This window comes from Phyllopteryx taeniolatus, chromosome 3, assembly GCF_024500385.1.
Source record: "Phyllopteryx taeniolatus isolate TA_2022b chromosome 3, UOR_Ptae_1.2, whole genome shotgun sequence".
Taxonomy (NCBI): Eukaryota; Metazoa; Chordata; class Actinopteri; order Syngnathiformes; family Syngnathidae; genus Phyllopteryx; species Phyllopteryx taeniolatus.
In genome coordinates, this window is record NC_084504.1 from 15835728 (window position 1) to 15857141 (window position 21414).

Consider the following 21414-nt stretch of genomic DNA (forward strand, 5'->3'; position numbering starts at 1 on the left):
TTTCACAGATATCTTTTTATTTGTCAAACTGAACTGAGTTTTTGAGTTGAAGCATCTTTTTTTACTTTTTACTGTACATAACATCTGGTGTCCCTCTGCCGGCTTGAGCCTAACCAGCATTAATTTTAATTCCATTTTCTAAATCGACTCTTAGGCCGAGCACATAAAATGACGTAGACTTACAAAGACAAGATGAGTTTCTCTTTTTTTTTCTCCAACGTGAGATGCACTTGCACAACACTCAAGACAATTGATGGTAAAAACAAAGTAAAACCTGTATGAAATACAACAAGATAATGTACCTACCGGTGGACATTGTTATTCTGTACAGTTCAAACTCATCGTGAATCTGCCCACTCTTGTGCTCACAGGCGACAAAGACCAGATGCCAGATGAAGGGATTTGGCAGTAAATAACAGTTCTCCAAGTAAAAGTAGGATTAAGATGTTATTTGTCTATGCGATTCTCGTGTCCATGAATGTAAACAATGCCAGTCGCTGATTGCCGTTTCATGAATTAGTCATCGACAACATAGTTTTTCTGTGTAAATACTGTACTGTATTTTTATAACAGTTTGTACAGATAAAAACACCTGTGTGTAATGTTTTTTTCTTTTTGGGACAAAGACCTGCTTGAAGAGTTGGTTCTCTAAATTTGAATAAAAAGTGAATGAAACAACTGCCACCATTTAGTGAGCTTGGAACATTAAATTAAATCATTAATTTTCTCTTAAATACATATTTAATTCCCATTTCAGGCTCTACTGTAGTCTCAGATTGGATGTATTGCATTTGTACAATATGAAATAGCTGGATAAATTCCTTAAAGTTCATCAGTAACATGACACAAGAGAGCTCTTTCCCTTCAATTTCCCTCTAAGCGTAATAGTCCAATAAATAGACCACAATAGTAATCTGACACCATCATATAGAACACCCAATTAGTCGGATGAATTTACACCATTGTACTATATAACCATAACCATATAACCAACCATAACCAGAATATTCTGAATGTGATTGCTATGACGATATCTGACTTGCTTTGCCCTGTTTCCACAGCTCGGTACATATTCGTTGACAGGAATTAATGCTTTTCCACTGGCAAAAACAAGTAGTACTATTTCTACCTCATCAGTGGGGGTTCCGAGCAGGTCAAGCCCATACCATATGGATAATGGAAACCAGTGCTGATTGTTCATTGATCGAGCAGATTCGTTATTGCCACACTTAGGATTAATGCCAATAAGAAAACAGACCCCCATTCTCCTCCATTGTTATTGTTTGTTAGCATATCTTGTTCCAACTGAAGTATGCAACGCGGCATGGTTTTTGCACTTTCCAACGTTAACTGTTAAACTCAGAAAATCGAGGCAGCAGCAGCCGGGTACAGTGGAGCTGAGTTAAGATAAGCTGGTACCAGTGTGCCGTGGAAACACTGACAAATATGCCAAGAACCAAAAAACATCTGGTCAAGATTGTAATTGCATTCCCAGTAAGAATGCACTATCCCATTGAGTTGAAGACACAATCCTTCATTGTGTTTAAGTATGCAAGAGTGTTTGGTGAAGGGTTACCATGGTTACTGCACGTGTGTTGGATCATTGCGTGTTTTTGTATATAATTCATTGCGGTTAGCAGCTCTCTTTTCAAAAACAAGAGACAGTTGTCAATTTAAAGGTAATATAAATAAATGGGAAATGGTTCACTTGTGGACTTAAACATTGAGGTTAAATAATAATGCACAGATAGTGGCCCAAAAGTATAAATTTGTGGGTTTTAAGACTGACATATATCCTGAGCTTTTTAATAAATTCATCTTACATATTGACACAACTCACTGAACATAGATTTCTAAAATGTGAAAAAATGCAACAAAAATAATCTGAATAAATACAAAATGCATAAACGGTCAACACAAATCTATAAAAAAATCGGAATGAATACATATGAATGCTGAGACATGTCAACATCTGTGTCAATACCAATGAATGAATCGTCATGAATATTTATCAACTCCACGAAGCTTTTTCAGAACAATTTAAAAAAGAATGGAAAAAAGTTTTCGCGATTACGTTCACAGCTGGAGGTTTTGACTGATTTGTCGTATTAAGCAGTCTTTTTATTCACGCACCATGCAATTTTCTACTGTTTTACATATAATACAAGAGCATTAATAGTGTTTTGGTTGCTGGAGTAATAATGCACGTGTCCATTAGAGTGAAAGCAGGGCCTGTCAAAGTCAAACTAAAAACATGTTTAACAATATGACGTGTGTGTGTGTGTGTATGTGCATGTCTGTGTGTGTGTTTGTCTGTTTGTGAGGGTACTAATGCAACATGACAGACACATATTTAGTTTAAAAAGTGACTTTTTACAATAATTTATATGGCAAATCCCGAGTGAGACCCCAGCCTCAGAGAGCCCACCCCCCCAACCCAGAACCCACATATGTATATTACAGTTCTCAAGAACAATAAAAAGGCAAGAATCACGCTGTGAAGAAAAAAAAATATACATAAGAAAAAAAACTTGAGCATTAAATTATTGTACAAATAATAAACTAAAAATGGCGACTCTTCACAAATTCTGAAAAAAAAATCTACTGGAAATCAATTTCTTTTTTGTTTTTACAGGTTGCACAGTTTTCTTTTTTTCCACTACTGGATGACATTTGCCAGTATATCGTTGAGATGGTAGAGAAGGAGAAACAAAGGAGGTAAGGACATCACTCCTCCATAGTGCAGCCGAGTACTTCTGCACGCAAAGTGATCCTGCCGTACCACGACCACGGAAGGATCCGGATGACCCGAGCGTAGATGGGTGGATCGATCACATTCTTTCTGTGTGTGTCGTTGTCAAAGTTCCCCTGAAAGACCTGCAAACACACAAAGAACATGAACCTAAAAGACTGCCTGTACCTTCACTGAACTCAAAGACATTTGTTTCTGCTATTACATACAGTGGTTATAGAAAGTTTTCAGACCACCTTAAATTTTTCACTTTTTGTTATATCGCAGCCATGTAAGAGCAAATGAGAATCATAAGGTCAAAGGAACTGCCTGAAGACCTCAGAGACAGAATTGTGCCAAGGCACAGATCTGGCCAAGGTTACAAAAAATATTCTGCTGCACTTTAGGTTCCTAAGAGCACAGTGGCCTCCATAATCCTTAAATGGAACACATTTGGGATGATCAGAACCCTTCCTAGAGCTGACCGTCCGGCCAAACTGAGCAATTGGGAGAAGAGCCTTGGTGAGAGAGGTAAAGAAGAACCCAATGATCACTGTGGCTGAGCTCCAGAGATGCAGTTGGGAGATAGTAGAAAGTTCTAGAAAGACAACCATCACTGCAGCCCTCCACCAGTCGGGGCTTTATGGCAGAGTAGCTCGAAGGAAGCCTCTCCTCAGTGCAAGACACATGAAATCCCGCATGGAGTTTGCTAAAAAACACCTGAAGGACTCCAAGATAGTGAGAAATAAGATTCTCTGGTCTGATGAGACCAAGATAGAAATTGTTGGCCTTAATTCTAAGTGGCATGTGTGGAGAAAACAAGGCACTGCTCATTACCTGTCCAACACAGTCCCAACAGTGAAGCATGGTGGTGGCAGCATCCTGCTGTGGGGGTCTTTTTCAGCTGTAGGGACAGGACGACTGGTTGCAATCGAAGGAAAGATGAATGCGGCTAAGTACAGGGATATCCTGGACAAAAACCTTATCCAGAGTGCTCAGAACCTCAGACTGGGCCGAAGGTTCACCTTCAAAAAAGACAATGACCCCAAGCACACAGCTAAAATACCGAAGGAGTGTCTTCAGAACAACTCCATGACTTTTCTTGAATGGCCCAGCCAGAGCCCTGACCTAAACCCAATTGAGCATATTTAATAAATCTGCAAAAATATCAACAATTCAGTTTTTTTTCTTCTGTAAACATGGAGTGTTGTGTGTACATTAATGTGGAAACAAATGAACTTAAAGGATTTTAGCAAATGGCTCCAATATAAAAAAGACTGAGGGGGGGGCGGGGGCGACCCTATTGAGGATAAGCGGTACAGAAAATGGATGGATGGATCTCTGGAAAGATGAATAATTTTGACCCCCCTCTTCCCGTTGCCGATTGGTTTTCCGGGCCAAAAAAGTTCAATCCGGAAGTGAAACAATAAAACAGGCTTCATTTTTGTAAGTTAAAAAAAATAAAATAAAATAAATAAAAAATCGACCAAGCAACAGCTCGTAACTAAAAAAAACCACAACATGTTGGGGCACTCGTAAGTCAAGGTAGCACTGTACAAGGGAACCTTAAACGTTAAGCACAATCCACACTGGGGTGCTGGGTTGACCTACAATTTATTCGGGGAGAAATAATCTGTTCCCGGGTCAATTGCCACACCGGACAAGAGCTGTGAGTGACAATGCTCCATTCACGCACGGATCGCTGCGATTACGCATCGTCCTCTTCTGCATCGTCTTCTTCCACACAGAGATGTCTCTGTTGAGACTGTCATTCCGTCAAATTTAAAGGGAAAGGAAGGAGCCGCTTTGATTGGCGGCGAATGAAGTCAGCTGTGTACACGCCGACAGTGGCACAGCCCGCCCACTCTCAGATCCGCCGGGCTGTGCTAGACTATGAAATTACCAACACCGCTCTAACTCGCCCCTGGAGTACAGTTATTCCGTCCGCTGCGCCAGATTTATGCCGTTTATGAAAATAAGGCCCTGTGTGTCATTCTAGTCAATTTTAATTCAGCAATTCAAAGCATCATCTAGTTTTTTTTTTTCTATCCTCAGAAATGAAACAAACTTTTTGGTGCCTGCCAAAAATGTTTCGGAAGCTCTATTCCTCTATTATTTGCTTGGCACTGTAAAATATATACAGGTAATCAACAACAAAAATATATAATCAACATAACACTTTGTGCCGCATGCTGATAGGAGTTGTCATCAAATGTACACTGCAGTGGAGACGCTGAACTATTCAGGCAACAAATGGAGGCTAAATTAAGGCTGATAATTAATTTATGAATCACTTTGCTTGCAATAAACCTTTAAACAACAGTACAGGGCCCAACAAATTGCTACAAACAGGCAGGATGCAGCATTGGATTCGTAAGTGTTTAATTGACAGTAGAATGGAGTTTATTAAGAGGAAATTAATCTACGGGGGTAGCTTCACTGAAGGATATGATCATTTCAATTAAAAATATATGATTATGGCTGTGTAATTTGAATGTAATGGGACTCGCTGTTGTGCAAAATGGAAAAATCAGCGGTCCAAATCCAAACAAATGGATGAAAAATGGGACATTAAACTGGTCATTTTCCCATATTTTTTTTGCGGTGCTTTTTTGAACGAAAATGTTACCATAGGGATTTCTCTGAACAAGATAATCATGAACAAATTGCAGCAGTAGAGAATACGGTCCTACTGTATAATTGTGGTGCTCATTTAAAAAAATAACAACAGTACATTAGTCTCCTAAATTAAGTCTTATACCTCTTACGTTATTTTAGTATAGCGTACGTCTGTTACTGTACAATTCAAGGGTCTCTGGTTTGTGTAAACTTCTATGGCAATAATTTACAATTGGATGATAGAAACGTATTACTCATTGTGTTCGGATTTGATTATTGTTTATTGTTTATTGTAGTTGAAGCAATAACTTAAAAGTGCAAGTGAAAACCCGAAAGAAGGATGACAGCATTTCTTGACCCCATAACATATTATAGTCGCAAACGTGATAAGCCAAGTCACTTCCTCCTCTTTGTGACTTCATGTCATTCTTCATTTGTCCTCTTTGACGTTGTTATGTACTGCCATATTTTAGTGTGTTTACGACTTTGTGTTTTGATCATGTGACAGTTGTATTCTTTGGTTATTCTTCCCATACATGTGATATTTAAAAAAAATAGTATCTGTCACTTTTATTCTACATTCTGTTTCATCATGTTGCTCCTCCAGTGAAATCTTTTCTCTTATGTGTCAGTCTTATCTGTGCCGTTAGACAAGGTTTGTAGCTGTAGACAGGCAAACTATGTTATATCACAGATGCAGCATTTCAGCCCTTTTCCAGTGCTGTCTGCCACAATTTTAGTACCACATTTCCACCTTCTCAGAAACTTGGCTTTAATGATACCTTGCTAATGAAATAGTTTGTCAATCCAGAACTAGACTGATTGGTCTATTGGTACCAGAAGGGGTGACTGATGGTTGTGATTTATACTTCATACTTATTATTATTAGCTCAGAATTTTCATCTTCATGTGAATTATGAAATGTTCCTAATGGGGCTGCATATCCGCACACTAGGTATCTTTAATCAGCCTGAGGGGAAGACTGAATTTAATCCTTAATTGCAAACCAATTTGCAATCTCTTCTCCGGGGATCTGCAATCTCGAGTAATCAGGACTGGGTGGATGATTTAAATATAGACACAATAGTGCAACTCGAAACTCTTGCTCAAAACTGACCGTGGAGGTGCCAACTACACTCTCAACTTTTGATTGTGGTGGCTGGTATAGTGGTAGCCTCACACTGCCAGGCCTTGTGTGTCTTGGGAAATCCGACATTATCTGCGATTTAAACCTGCTGATCAGGTCAAGATTCCAGGTCACCCACATTTATCTGCTCTTTGCCCTAATCACCCTTGAGAGATTCAGCCGTGTTCTCACTGAAACATCAAGACGACGAACTCAATTGCGTGGCCACAGCTAACAATTTCTTCTCAAAAACTGATATTAATTACTGATACAGATTTTTTCTCAAACTACCAGAAAAGTGGCAAAAATGTTAATTTGTATTTACAGTAACCGCATTTTGTTACCTAATGAGATCTAATTAACCTCGTGCCACCTGAGTGAAACAGTGTGACACATAAATCAATAACTTGGTCTTGATTGATCCAACAAGCAATGGTGTAAATATTGACAGTGAGGTATTACAATACCTCATCAAATGGTTGCACCACAGTGAGGAGAATTGGAACAGACTGCAGCAACATCAAACTACCAAAACTCCCATTTAGTTCTACTAGTCTTAAATGCCATAAATATTTCAAGAATCCAATAATCGCATCCACCTTAACGGCTTGGTGGCAAATTTTAGTATCGACAGGATCTCAATTAGCTCCCAGTATGCTCTCCCCAATCTGGCATAATCCAGATTTCGAAATTAATAAAATACCCCTTAATTTTAGTTCATGGGAACAATATGGAATTAACCAATTTAACAATAATGTTTTTAGGACACGTGATGAACTGTTCCAAGAATTCCAAATAACAGCCGGAAACTTTCTTCAATACAATAAATTAAAAGCAGCAATAAAAAAATGAATACCAACACTCCAGAGGACCCTCAAACTGCTGGAGCTTGTCAAGCAAACAATGAAGCTTCTCCCGCAAAGTAAAAGAAATCTCTCAAAAGTTTATAAATTAATTTCATGTACTAAATCAATGCACTTACCAATCACCAAATGAGAAGAAGACCTCTCCATGTCTGCTGACCGTAGCTACTGGATACAGATTTGTAACAATACGTTTAGAATGACAAAAAACACAAATCTACAGCTTATAGAATATAAAGTGCTCCATAGAACACACTTTACTCAGTACACTATGCATAAAATGGGCTTCTCTCCATCTAATATATGCGTGCAATGCACCAAAAATACCCCAGACACCTATTTTCATGCTATATGGGAATGTACACCAATTCAATGCTTATACAAAAACTCTCGTATATTTTAAATTGCAGGATTCCACTTTCCCCAACATTGTGCATACTTGGCGATTTAGGCATAATTGACCTCCCTAATAAATATTCACAATCATTACTTGTCGCGTTAGCTACCGTGAAGAAAACAATTCTATTCAACTGGAAAAACAAACACGCTATTAACATCAATCAGTGACTACATCTTATTATAGAATATATTGCGTTAGAAAAAATACCAGCAGAAGGAAAAAATCAATTATATATATATATATATATATATATATATATATATATATATACGTAGATAGCTGGTCACCTTTCCTCAACATGCTAAATCTAGACTCTTGATCCCTTTGCCTGAGTAGGGTGCCATTTGACATTTGACAATAGCAAGACTATTTTCATAAGTGTGAAAGTAAACAATGGAATTCTATATTCTTTGTTGTCGCGGTTGTTGTTGTTGTTTTATTATTATTATATTCATTTATTTTTCCTTTTTCTCTTTTATTTTCACACATTTTAGATCGGTTTGCATGGTGAAAAGACACATGCATGCTGTGGGGATCTTCTCCTCTTGTCACTGTGTTTGCTGTTCCGGAATCTGTGGGGGCGGGACTTTTTTTCACTCCTTCCTGATCTCGGGCGTGGGGGGGAACTACTGTGGCAAGGTGTGATGGTGACTCGCCCATGTTCCGTGGGTGCTGGGGCGGTGCCGCCTGGCACCCGCCTGGCACCCGCCTGGGTCCCCCATTCTGGCTGCGGGAGGTGGCATTGGGTCCCTGCGGCCTTCACCGGGTGGCCAGTTGTCGGGGCGCCTCGGTGGGGCCGGCGGACCGCCCCGGGTCCCTCGGTGTGGGATGTGTCCCGTCTGCCGGGCTGCTCTCGGGTGGACCCTTGGACCAGATCCCGCCCCTCGATTGATTGGGTGGGGTCCGCAGCAGCCGCGGTGCGGCCACAGCAGTTACAGCACACTTCTGTCAGTCTTTGTGCATGTAAAACGGTATCAATTCACTTGCATGTATGTATCCGCAGACACAGACCCCAAGGACTCTTTCACTGGGTGTGGGGTCACGAACTTACTGCGACAAATAACTCATGAATATGCAAATCGCTTGTGTATCCCCTCACTTATACTCTCGTCCTGTAGACTTTTAATTTAATTAATTCATTTAATTAATGCCACCACACTTCAGTTGTACAGTCGGGTTCACGACCCTTGTCCTGCATGCTTCTTCTCCTGTCCTTGTCCTGTTCTATCTTGTCCTGTCCTTCCCTCACAGGGTGTGCTTTGTCATTTTCTTGTGTCATTTCCAGCAATATCAATTCAACCAAATACAAATTCCCTTTAATCAAAATTGGCACATTGTGTGATGAATTTTTACTTGACTGTGTATGGATAAAAATACTAGGAGTGCTGGCAATTTCACCTACAAGAGGTGAGGATGTGTGAAAATATATCGATCACCTCTCTTTTGTGGTGGGCTGGAACAAAACAGGGTTGTCCCCAAACTGTTCCTACAAAGTTGGAAGCAGAAACAATCTCAAAAAATGTCTTGGTCCGGAAAATCTGATTGATTCATACTAGATTAAGATATGTGATCACGCACTGTATAATTACGGAAAGGTCATGATGTGACAACATTGCTTGTAAAAAAAAAAAAGAAAAAAAGGTAAACAAGGTCTCCTATGGACTCTGTAAGGAGATCCTGATATGCGTGACTGACGACATCTGTATTCTGACAGACGCTCCGCTCTAAATCTAACCGCCTTCAGCCGCTGCCACACAATAGCTGAAACCAGGAGCTGAGAAGAATACTTAGAAGCATCAAACACTGTGCCCAAACCAAACAGCCAGGCACACACACACACACAGACACACGCCCACACACACGCCCACACACACACACACACTATATATCCCTGTCAAGTCCACTATTGTGGTGTGGCAGGAGGAGCCACAGGAGTCCAACAGTCAAATGTGTCCTCTGGCATTAATAGCAACTTCAGCCATCAGAGGGTGGAAACACCTTGAAGAATCATCCTTGTGAAAGGTCCCCTGGCTCAGTCTCAGGACAAACTGATTGACATTCTCCACATTCCTGCTAAACAAGCCTCTCCTCTAATACAAGGCACACACACTCCGGCTGACCGGCTGTCCTTGTTATGCTCTGAAGTATATTGCCAAAACAACAAAGGGGGATGTGAATTATACAGGGAAAGAAATAGCTTGTATCTGTTTTTAAAATCTGAGTGAGGTATTACTGCATATATCATGGTGAAGGTCAAAAGTGGAGAGCCCGCCAAAAAGATCAACTGGAGATGTACGTATGTAGAACACGTGATGTCCATAGATTGTTTTTAACTTGACATTCAAAGTTCTTCGCTCAGAAAATCCATTCATCCATCCATTTTCTTTATTGTTCATCCTCACAAGGGTTGCGGGCTGCTGGAGCCTATCCCAGCTATCTTCGGGCGGGTGGCGGGGTACACCCTGAACTTGGATGCCAGCCAATCGCAGGGCACATAGAAACAAACAACCATTCAAACTCACATTCACACTTACGGGCAATTTAGAGTCTTCAATCAACCTACCACGCATGTTTTTGGGATGTGGGAGGAAACCGGAGTGCCGGAGAAAACCCACCCAGGCACGGGGAGAAGATCCAAACTCCACACAGGCGGGGCTGGGATTTGAACCCCAGTGAGCCAGATGTGCTAACCAGTTGTCCGCCGTGCCGGCTGCTCAGAAAATCAATTCTTGGAATTGTTTTTGTTAAGTTGGTTTCCCATTGTGCAAATATATACAGAATACTTGCATTATCTAATATTTACTTTCACACACAACTGTTTACACAGCTGTATCAATATCTCAGTATCTGAACAGTCACAGCCCCTCATGCAAATTTGTGCAAACATTTATAGTTACTCAGAATACAACTACATTAAATAAAATCTGTTTATATTATTACTCCAACCCCCACTAAAAATCCCATTGGCGGACATAGATCGAACAGAAACATTATTCTTAATATAAAGTCTGATGCGACTGATCAACCTGCAACACAGAAGGAACCTACGGTAAATGCTAGATTGTATGGAAATAGTAAAACCTCTAAAGCAGTGGTTCTTAAGCTTGTTTGAGGTCTACAGAACCCCACAAATATGCGCCTTCGCCGAACCTTTTCTAATTGAAAAAGATAAAATGTTTTTTTTTTCAAATTCAAAAGTATATATTTTATTAGTGTACAAAATGAACCACACATCAGTTACTCACAAATCACTGTGTTCAAAGAACACAACCAACAAAACATGAATTTCACACGAAAAAAAACAACGCAAGGAAATTTTACTGCAAATGAATGTGAATTTTGCTGTTGCCTTTCACCTTGAAAAGGGCCACTCTCATATCATTTCCACAACAAAGTCTGTTCCTTTTCTTTGTTTCAATGTCTACCATGCATGTTCGCTTGTCCAGTGAAAGCTTGCCCATATTTTGAAGTGTTTGCTTAGCGGCCTACCAGGAAGAAGCGTGGATGCTTTTTTGTTGGTCTATTGCTGTTAGCACAACAGATATGAATAGAAGACTTACCGTAATTTCTCGTGTATAATGCGCACCCATGTATAATACGCACCCCCAAAGTTGACCTTAAAATTCTGGAAAACCCTTCTACCTATGTATAATGCATTTTTACAATGCATGATTTTGCTTCTACCCATATGATCAAAACATGACCTATTATCTGTATTTTTTTCAAATAATTATTCTGAAATTAAACAGTTTATTAGAACATGTAATTCTTTTTATTTACTTGCTCTTATTTTTAAATTCAAAACCCTACTTCTATTTAGAAAATGAGAAAACACACAGTTGTGCTCATATGTTTGATTACCCAGGCAGAATTAGTAAGATGGGTACAATTCTTTAAAGAAAACATGAAGGGCAGGCGAAACACATTTAATTTTATTTTAATGGGATTTAAATAAACTGTCAAGCATTTCAGAAAAGCATCATCATCAAACAAAACATAACCCTAAAGAAATTAATGATGGTTGTTGTTCAGTAATCATTCGTATTTAAAAAAAAAAATCACAAATTCTGCCAGGGTATGTAAACGTATGAGCACAACTGTACATATATGCAGTCATACGTATGCGTCATTTTGGAATTAAAGTGTAGGGTTTACCTTTTTCATAACCTCTAGGTGGCGGTGGTGTATTCAAATGAAAGTTTTTTTCATTTCCCCCCATACCTATGTATAATGCGCACCATTGACTTTTGACATTTTTTGGGGGAAAAAAAATGTGCAGTATACACGAGAAATTAGGGTAGATACGCCAGCAAAATGTAGTACCCCAGCGAAGCGATGTGCCTACGTGGTGGCAACGTTGGTGTGCGCAACATTCCCATCAAAGGCAATGCATGTAAATAATTTCTCAACTAATTTTAGTGAGGTTTACTGTTTTGTCAATGACAAAGCATGTGCTATTAATACAGAACATTTGAAAAAAAGAGCACAAAAATATTCTCACCTATTAAGGTTATTCCCAGTTTGCTTGTTGTGATTGTACGGTGTTGTGTACAAAATTTACCTTATATTTATCACCACTTTGCAATCCTAACGATAACACACCCTAATTTAAACTTGGTGAATGTGACAAGGTCTGGAAAAGACTCCCGATTTTTCATCGCCAGGGTGTCACTAAGCCACAAATAATCAGAAGAGGCAGTGCTTATCTGTCAGTAACACGGAGTGTGAGAAAAGTAAACAGTGCCCCACTTGCCGACAGTATGTGAAAGACAAAGGTTTTTAGTTCCGGCTGCAGCCCTCCTCCTTATATCAGCAGAGAGGCGACTGCAGCACCCCCAGCCTCTGATGTCGAGGCCGATTGGAGGGGACGTGTGTACTCTGCTGAAGGGGCGTAAACAAGATTTTCAGAACAGAACTGGTCAAGGTTGGTGGACACAACAGTCTTATCTGATCCTAAAGCAAAGAGGCAATATGACAGCCCAGGCTAGTTCAGTTTAAGGCTCGGATGAGGAGATGTTAAAGTGGAAAAGAGACTCAGACTTGTCATTTTCATCAGCTTCACACTTTTTTTTTATTTTAATGCTCTTTCGCTCTATCTGGAATGTCTCCATCTTTAATGGTGTAATATATATATAATTCAAATCTTAAGTGTACACTTCATCCATGAGCATGCATTTTAAATTATAGTGTTTTTTTAATACAGATGGTCGGTGTACCAGGTTGAACCTTACATACCTTGTCCTTTCCTTGCTTCTCATCTTGGTATACCTTCCATCGCTCTCCATCATTACTGTATGCCAGTTTGTACGAGCCGACAAACTGTACATGGCCGAAGTCTTTAGCTCCTTGGGTGATTATTCCCGTGATCTTGGTAGGCACAAGCAAGTCCACCTGAAAGAAGTCAAGTCAGAGAGTGGAAGAGAAAGAAAAAGAAGAAATCTGAAACAAGTATGTAATTGAACTAGAGTTGAACAATGCTGACAAGATTAGAAGAACATATTTTTGCATGTCTGCATGTCTTTTTTCCACATATCCAGAGAATTTATATATAATTTATAATTTAATAGAGACACGGGCATGAGGCATCACTTTCATTATTCACAGATATTGAACAGCAAGGGCGAGTTCACAAGCTTGCCTAAGCAGTATAGAAATCTCATGCTGCTTCAAAGACCCAAACATTTTGATTTGGCTTCAACTTGGAATGGGTTATTATTTGTTCCATGCAGTTGATATGTTACAGTGCTTAGGCTTAGAAGTAAAAATACATGTTACTCAGTGGCAGCTAGTGGAGTTTTTACCAGTGGCGGCTTTAGAAATGTCATGCTGGCAGCTATACAAAGCAAAACAAAATTATTATAAACATTATTATTATTATTATGATGAGTCCGCGCTCTTTCACGTCAAGGTTGCTGATCCGCTGGTATGTTCTCCTCTCAAAAGGTCTTGTCTTAAGTGACTACTTTGAATTACTTAATAGCTCCTCCATTTTCTAATTGTCTAAGCTACCGAAATTCTAAAGGCAAAGCTGTTAACATACGTCGACCCTCTCACCACGAAGCTGAGGTCACTTCTGACTGTCGCTGATTGACGGCCACCTTGGAACGCTGGAATGTAGCTCCTCACCTTGGCCCTATCTATTGCTTTGAAGAGGAGCTACTGTGCATGTCAAACCTTTAACACAAGTCAATGTGTGCCCCAGAAAGGAAGTATGTCACAAAATCAGACAACAGAGATGAACGAAACAACTTATTCATTATTAACTATATACTATTCCATCACAGGACACACAGAAGGTGCAACTCTGCATTTGATGTCGCAAGGGAAGAAGCTGACAAATGTAGAAGCGCAGAGAGAACAAGACATACAAAGGTGTGCATTCCTTTTGCTGAATATACATAATGGTGAGGAAACATACATCAAATTAATTGGCCTAACCTACATAGTGTGGATCACAGCACACTGACAGGACCAAATCAGTTGATTTATAAATAAAGCCAGCTTTTATAATGCTTTAAAAAAATGCTCCACCTTCTGTTTAACATTGAACACCACAGTAACTCTTAGAACACCACACAGTACTTTCATTTCCTGAAACTGCCTACAAACCCAGAAATGTATTATTTCAAGCTATGCAAAGCAGTGAATGAGCAAACTCCCTGTCTTCCTCTCGACAGTTTTGAACACTGCTTGAGAGATTCCCTCTCACCCCCTCGACTGTGAGGTGAGTGCGACTTTTTTAAAGGTGCTTATGTAGCGGACATGCCACACAAAAGATGCCACCCGGCACCCCAGCCTCGCACTACCGCCGCTCCCCGCTGAGGTAGATGTTAACTCCAGAGTCACACGCAGACTCTAAACGGATCAACAATAAACTCTCTTCAACAAGACACAGACATTTGCTTTGCCTTGCAGACGCTAAGTGAATCACGGCTGCCTGGCACTTCAAAGCGGAGACCCAAGGATGGCGAGTTCGCCCCCGGACACTAAGTTAATTAACTCCCCGCCACTCGAAGGATTGCACCAATAAAGGCGCCTCCACCCTGCTGAGTACCACCACTTGGGAGTTGGAACAGGCAACAGCGACACCCACGGGCGACGGAACGACACTACAGACATGGGTTCATAAGACAGTCTGTGACTCGACTGGGAGTTAATATTTTAAGAACTTTACATGAACGCCACTAGTGACTGTATTGCTGCAAACCTGAATGTCTAACGTCGAATATGTTGTTAACTGACCCAGATGAAGTGTTCCACCCCACAGCACAAATGTCACATGAAAATAGTAATGTCTCCACACCACACTGCCTGACTCGCCTGCCTCAAACGTGTTCCAGACAAGTAAGTCCAACATTGCGGTCTACTAAAAGTACGGATTAGTGCATATTTGGGTTTATATTAATGAGATCAGGAGTCCTCAGCTATACGCATTCACTACACGCCCATTCTGCTCATCTCACGTCACAAATCCCCTCCTTTGCCAATGTTTGTCTGTACCTTGTTTGTTTTGTGTTTGTCTGTGTTTTATCCTGTAGAAATCCCTTTTTATTATTACATTTTCTATAAAATGCATCACTTGCATTGATTATGTGTGTTTGGGTTCGGAACGAAACCTCTAGAAAGTCTAGAACTCAAAGTTCCTAAAATCTAGCCACCTTCCGATAAGAGACTGATTAAAAAAGGTTTGTCGTCATTTCGCCTCAAGTTAAACTTGTAAAAAATATGACGTGCTGCCCCTCATATATATCAAATATCTTGATTTATATATAAATTACGATAACCCGGAAGTGACGCAGGCGCCGCTTCCAATTCATCGTTTCCTTTTAAATTAAGCACAATTATTATTTCATTCCATAAACGCTACACTCACTTAAACACATGCTGTGAAAACACAGACAAGAAAAGAGTGGTACACATGTACTCACAGTCCCTGTTTATGCCAGACATCAAACCTGTCATTCTGAGCAATACCATATATCCTAGATCACTAATGCAAAAATAACAATAGCAATTTAGCAATATCACTTTTTTCAGACCAATTATGAGTACTTATACATTTGTGTGACATGTTAAAATCCAAGTCTTGCCACACATTTCACTTAAATGTGGCTAGTAACACATCATTACAGTTATGTTGTTTCTCAGTCTGAACAATAGGGAACACTATATTAAAGGAATACATGAAGTAGATAAGAGACGAAGAAGAACATCATTTCTGGTGGATATACAAGTTGGAAAAAGAATGCCATGTAACCTCTGTAACTATAAAATAATCTGTGTACAAAGAAATACAAGAGAATTACACAAGTTGTAAAATACTGTAAAACAGCGACAGGACAACTGAAATTATACTTTAGCACACCATCACTTCCTTCTTTTTACTTGACGTGCCACGCTGCAGTGGCTTTGTAAAAGGCCGTCGCCACCTCACTGGAGTTCATCCAGTTTGCACAACATAATTTGCAGTCGGCTAACAAAGTGTGTGTCTGTGTTTACTTTAAAGTATCTGTGTCGTTACTATCGAATACTTTTTTCCAGTCTAAGTACGAGTACAACAAATCCAAAGAGATCTAGTATTTTAACAATGTTAACAATGTTTTATTTATAATACATTCCAAGATGCATTACTTTGATTTTCCTCCTTTCGATTTCCATCTGATCTTTATAAAAACAGATATCTGCATATGAATTCAGCAAGCATCTTAGAGTACTGAGATTGATTTGACAGGCTAGGCATTTTTCAGCATCTCTGCAATTAAAAATGACAGTCCATTTGCGCTTTGCAAACAAGGTCTGTATTTATTGGTTTGCAGAGCAAGGGAGTGGGAAGATGAAGGTGGTGACGCATTCCAACACAGAGACGTTCGCTTGACATCTGATCACCCACGATGCATCTTGATATGTGAACATCTGAATAGACCTAAACTCAAAACTCAAAGCAAATTCTATCCTTTTTACATCTGAAAAAAATCCCTCTTCTCATGGCAGATGTTGAGCCTATGAAAAGTTCCATTCTACATCCGATTTCACTGACAATTCATGCATTTTTGGTTGTATTAAATTTCCTCTCTCTTCTTAATTTAAAATATATATATATCGATTTTTCTATATTACAACAAAAAACACAAATTCCTGTTCAAATGCATTGAGATAGTATCAAAGCAACATGAGTCACAAACATGAAAACTAAAACAGTTAAGTTACTAAATTTCATCCACTGATGAATCTTTTGGCCATGACAATACAATGAGATAAAATACAAGAATTCTACAAATTGAAGAACTAATAATAAATAATAATAATCAGGGAAAATTGATTGGTGGATGTAATATATCCATCCATCCATCCATTTTCCTCTGCTTATCCGAGGTCAGGTCGCGGGGGCAGCAGCCTCAGCAGGGAAGCCCAGACTTCCCTCTCCTCAGCCACTTCCTCCAGCTCTTCCGAAGGGATCCCGAGGCGTTCCCAGGCCAACCAAGAGACGTAGTCTCGCCAGTGTGTCCTGGGTCATCCCTGGGATCTCCTCCTGTTGGGACCTCATCTGGCTCCGGAGGAGGAGCGGCTCACCCGCTTCTGACCGAGCTTCTCACCCTATCTCTAAAGGAGAGCCCGGACACCCTGCGTAGGAAACTCATTTTGGCCGCTTGTATCCGGGATCTTGTTCTTTCTCTGTGGCTCATGACCATAGGTGAGGGTAGGAACGTAGATCGACCAGTAAATCGAGAGCTTCGCCTTTCGGCTTAGTTCCTTCTTCACCACAACGTTCCGATACAAAGTCCGCATCACTGCAGACGCTGCACCGATCCGCCTGTCGATCTCCTGTTCCATTCTTCCCTCACTTGTGAACAAGACCCCAAGATACTTTAACTCCTCCACTTGGGGCAGGATCTCATCCCCGACCAGGAGAGGACACTCCACCCTTTTCTGACTGAGGACCATAGTCTCAGATTTGGAGGTGCTTATTCTCATCCCAGCCGCTTCACAATCGGCTGCGTACCGCTCCAGTGAGATCATGGTTTGATGAAGCCAACAGAACCACATCATCTGCAAAAAGCAGAGATGCAATACTGAGGCCCTGAAACCGGAGCCCCGCTACGCCTTGGCTGCGCCTAGAAATTCTGTCCATAAACATTATGAACAGAATTGGTGACAAAGAGCAGCCTTGGCGGAGTCCAACCATCACTGGAAACGAATCCGACTTACTGCCGGCAATGCGGACCAAACTCTGACACAGGTCGTACAGCCCGTATCAGGCGGTTCGGCACCCCATACTCCCGAAGTATCTCCCACAGGACTCCCCGAGGGACACGGTCGAACGCCTTCTCCAACTCCACAAAACACATGTAGACTGGTTGGGTGAACTCCCATGCACTCTCGAGGACCGTGTAGAGCTGGTCCACTGTTCCATTGCCAGGACGAAAACCACACTGCTCCTCCAGAATCTGAGATTCGACTTCCCGATGGACCCTCCTCTCCAGCAACCCTGAATAGACCTTACCAGGGAGGATGAGGAGTGTGATCCCCCTGTAGTTGGAACACACCCTCCGGTCCCCCTTTTTCAAAAAGGGGGGACCACCACCCAAGTCTGCCAATCCAGAGGCACTGTCCCTGATGTCCACGCGATGTTGCAGAGGCGTGTCAACCAGGACAGCACCACAACATCCAGAGCCTTTAGGAACTCCGGCCGAATCTCATCCACACCCGGGGTCTTGCCGACGAGGAGCTTTTTAACCATCTCGATGACCTCAACCCCAGAGATAGGAGACCGCGCCTCAGAGACCCCATACTCTGCTTCCTCATGGGAAGGCGTGTCGGTGAAATTGAGGAGGTCTTGAAATATTCTCCCCACCGACTCACAACGTCCCGAGTCGAGGTCAGCAGTGCCCCATCCCCACTTTACACAGTGTAGATGGTGCAATGCTTCCCCCTCCTGAGACGCCGGATGGTGGACCAGAATTTCCTCAAAGCCGTTCAGAAATCATTCTCCATGGCCTCACCAAACTCCTCCGACGCCGAGTTTTGTCTCAGCGACCACTAAAGCTGCATTCCGCTTGGCTAGCTGGTACCCATCTGCTGCCTCAGGAGTCCCATAGGCCAAAAAGGTCCGATAGGACTCCTTGTTCAGCTTGACGACATCCCTTATCGCTGGTGTCCACCAATGAGTTCAGGGATTGCCGCCACGACAGGCACCGACTACCTTATGGCCACAGCTCCGGTCGGCCGCCTCACCAATGGAGGCGCGGAACATGGTCCACTCGGACTCAATGTCCCCCGCCTCCACCGAGACGTGGGTTCTGCCGGAGGTGGGAGTTGAAACTCCTTCTGCCAGGGGATTCTGCCAGATGTTCCCAACAGACCCTCACAATACGTTTGGACCTGCCAGGTTGGATTGCCATCTTCCCCCACCATCTGAGCCAACTCACCACCAGGTGATGATCAGTTGACAGCTCCGCCCCTCTCTGCGGCCGCAAGTCTGATGACACGACCATCGAACTGCGACCTATGGTGTCCTGGTGCCAAAGTGCACGTGTGGACACCCTTATGCTTGAACATGGTGTTCGTTACGGACAATCCGTGGTGAGCACAGACGTCCAATAACAGAACACCGCTCGGGTTCTGAAGGGGTGGGCCCATTCCTCCCAATCACGCCCCTCAAGGTCTCACTGTTATTGCCCATGTGAGCATTGAAGTCCCCGAGCAGAACGATGGAGTCCCCAGCGGCAGCGCTCTCCAGCACCCCCTCCAAGGACTCCAAAAAGGGTGGGTACTTTTCCCACAGGTGGTGGGCCCATGGGAAGGGGGACCCACATTACCCTTTTGGGCTGTGCCCGGCCGGGCCCCATGGGTGCAGGGAGAAAGGGAAAACGCGATCCAATAATTTTTCTCCTTATACAGGTCTTTGGAACCGTGCTTTGTCTGGTCCCTCACCTAGGACCTGTTTGTCATAAAGCCCCAGACAACTTAGCTCCTTGGATCATTGGGACACACAAACCCCTCCATCATGATAAGGTGACGGCTCAAGGAGGGGACTACAGAACATAATAAACATATTGTTAATGAATACCTCTCTGAGTCTGCCACAAGTGCAAATTTTAATCTTGATAAAGGTAGAATTCCCTACTGTGTATTGTCACCCAAAACCTTTGGACAATAAATTCAGGAAAACAATATTGCCTGGGGATGTTCAGTTTGATTCAGTTCCAGCTGCACAAGTTGAGCTGATGTTATTCCATCCAAACAATCAAGTCTGGCATCCAAACAAAGGCAGGCTTGAATGGGAACGTGTAATTGTAGTCACAGGTAGTGGTCAGCTAATCCAAAGCACCTTTTGAAACGCCCGCGCTCAGCGCTTTGATGGAGTAAACTAAATTTGTGAGCAAGATAAGCTTGTTAGAGCCAGGCTGTTCCTCCCACCTCCTCCTCAGACTTAGTCCAACCCCATGAGCTGGTGCCCAAACAAGCTTGAAGACATCACTAAATGCTATGTTGAGAGGAAAATTAGACAATAAGATCCATGTGCATCTGATGTGAGCTTTTGATTTTCTACCAACATTGTTACACAAAGCAGAAGTAACCCTATTTGTAGTGACAGAAGGCAAAGGAGCAACATTTCTAAGTTTGAGCCGAACAAATACTCATCTCCTCATTAGCATGAGATTTGGTGTACAAACTTTGTGCCCTTATTAGAAGTACCTTTGCTGGTGCAAAATAAACAGAATAATCCAGCGAGGGCAGTCAGAGGAGGTACACTTTTCCCTATCTTATGAATACAGCACATGCATGCAAATCGTATTGCTGACAGCATTGCTCTACCTGTGCTGCTTTAACTGTATGTGGTGAGGCCTCACTTAGTCTTTTTAGCCTGCAGCAACTGTGTGTGTGTGCAAGAGATGCATGTATTTTCACTAAGTCACAGTGCAAAGTATAGGGCTGTCTGCGCACTAAACTCAAGGTAGCATGAAAGGGATGATGCTATGGACCATCAACCCCACAAACAGGGCATAAACGTTGCTCAAACCTGACAAGGACTTGTATAGAAATTTTCATGATTTATAGAAAGAGGCATCCTGGAAAACTCCATCCATACGTACAGTACATTCATAGCCTTGCCCAGTGGCCTGGGGGTGAGATACTGTAAGTAAATGAGTAAAGTTTATTGGTAGAGAACATTTAAACACACTAAACCAAAGTTACATTACATTATACATTAGCTAAGAAAAAAAAAGCAGTTGAAGATACAAGTGAATAGACAGAATATACAGTTGCAAATCAGAGGTTGAAACTATAATGGCATCAAACAAACAATTAGAGACAGAGTAGTGTAAGATATTCAAAATACAGGGAAAGCCAGTGTAAATAGGCGTATTGAGCCTAGTGTATTGAGCCTTTGAATGTTGATGAATGAAAGTGCATTTCTTATGTCAGGGGGCAGTTTGTTCTATAATTGAGGACCAGCACTTAGAAGTGCTCTGTCACGTTTTTTGCTCAAGCAGGGACTGTGGGACATGGAGGAGACCTTGGCCGGAGGATCTGGTGTCTCAATGGGGATGTATGATACCATCTATGTAGCTGGGGGTGAGGGTGTGGAGACCTTTAAACACCATAAGTAGTACAGTGGAACCTCGGAGTTCCTATGCTCTAGTTTTCGTCGTCATCTTTTCATCTAAAGTTT

The 21414-nt window shown here is 41.7% G+C and overlaps 1 protein-coding gene across 3 annotated transcripts in view; it reads right to left on the reverse strand.

Moving 5' to 3' along the window:
* Positions 1–21414, reverse strand: part of LOC133474967 (EGF-like repeat and discoidin I-like domain-containing protein 3) — a 106116-nt gene continuing 84702 nt past the window's right edge. For all 3 annotated transcript variants that reach the window (XM_061767189.1, XM_061767188.1, XM_061767187.1), the window contains 2 exons: positions 12975–13130; positions 1–2877 (listed from right to left, as the gene is read on the reverse strand). In XM_061767189.1, the coding sequence (XP_061623173.1) occupies positions 2728–2877; positions 12975–13130 (306 nt within the window). In that variant the 3' untranslated portion in view covers positions 1–2727. The remainder of the gene's footprint in view (positions 2878–12974; positions 13131–21414) is intronic.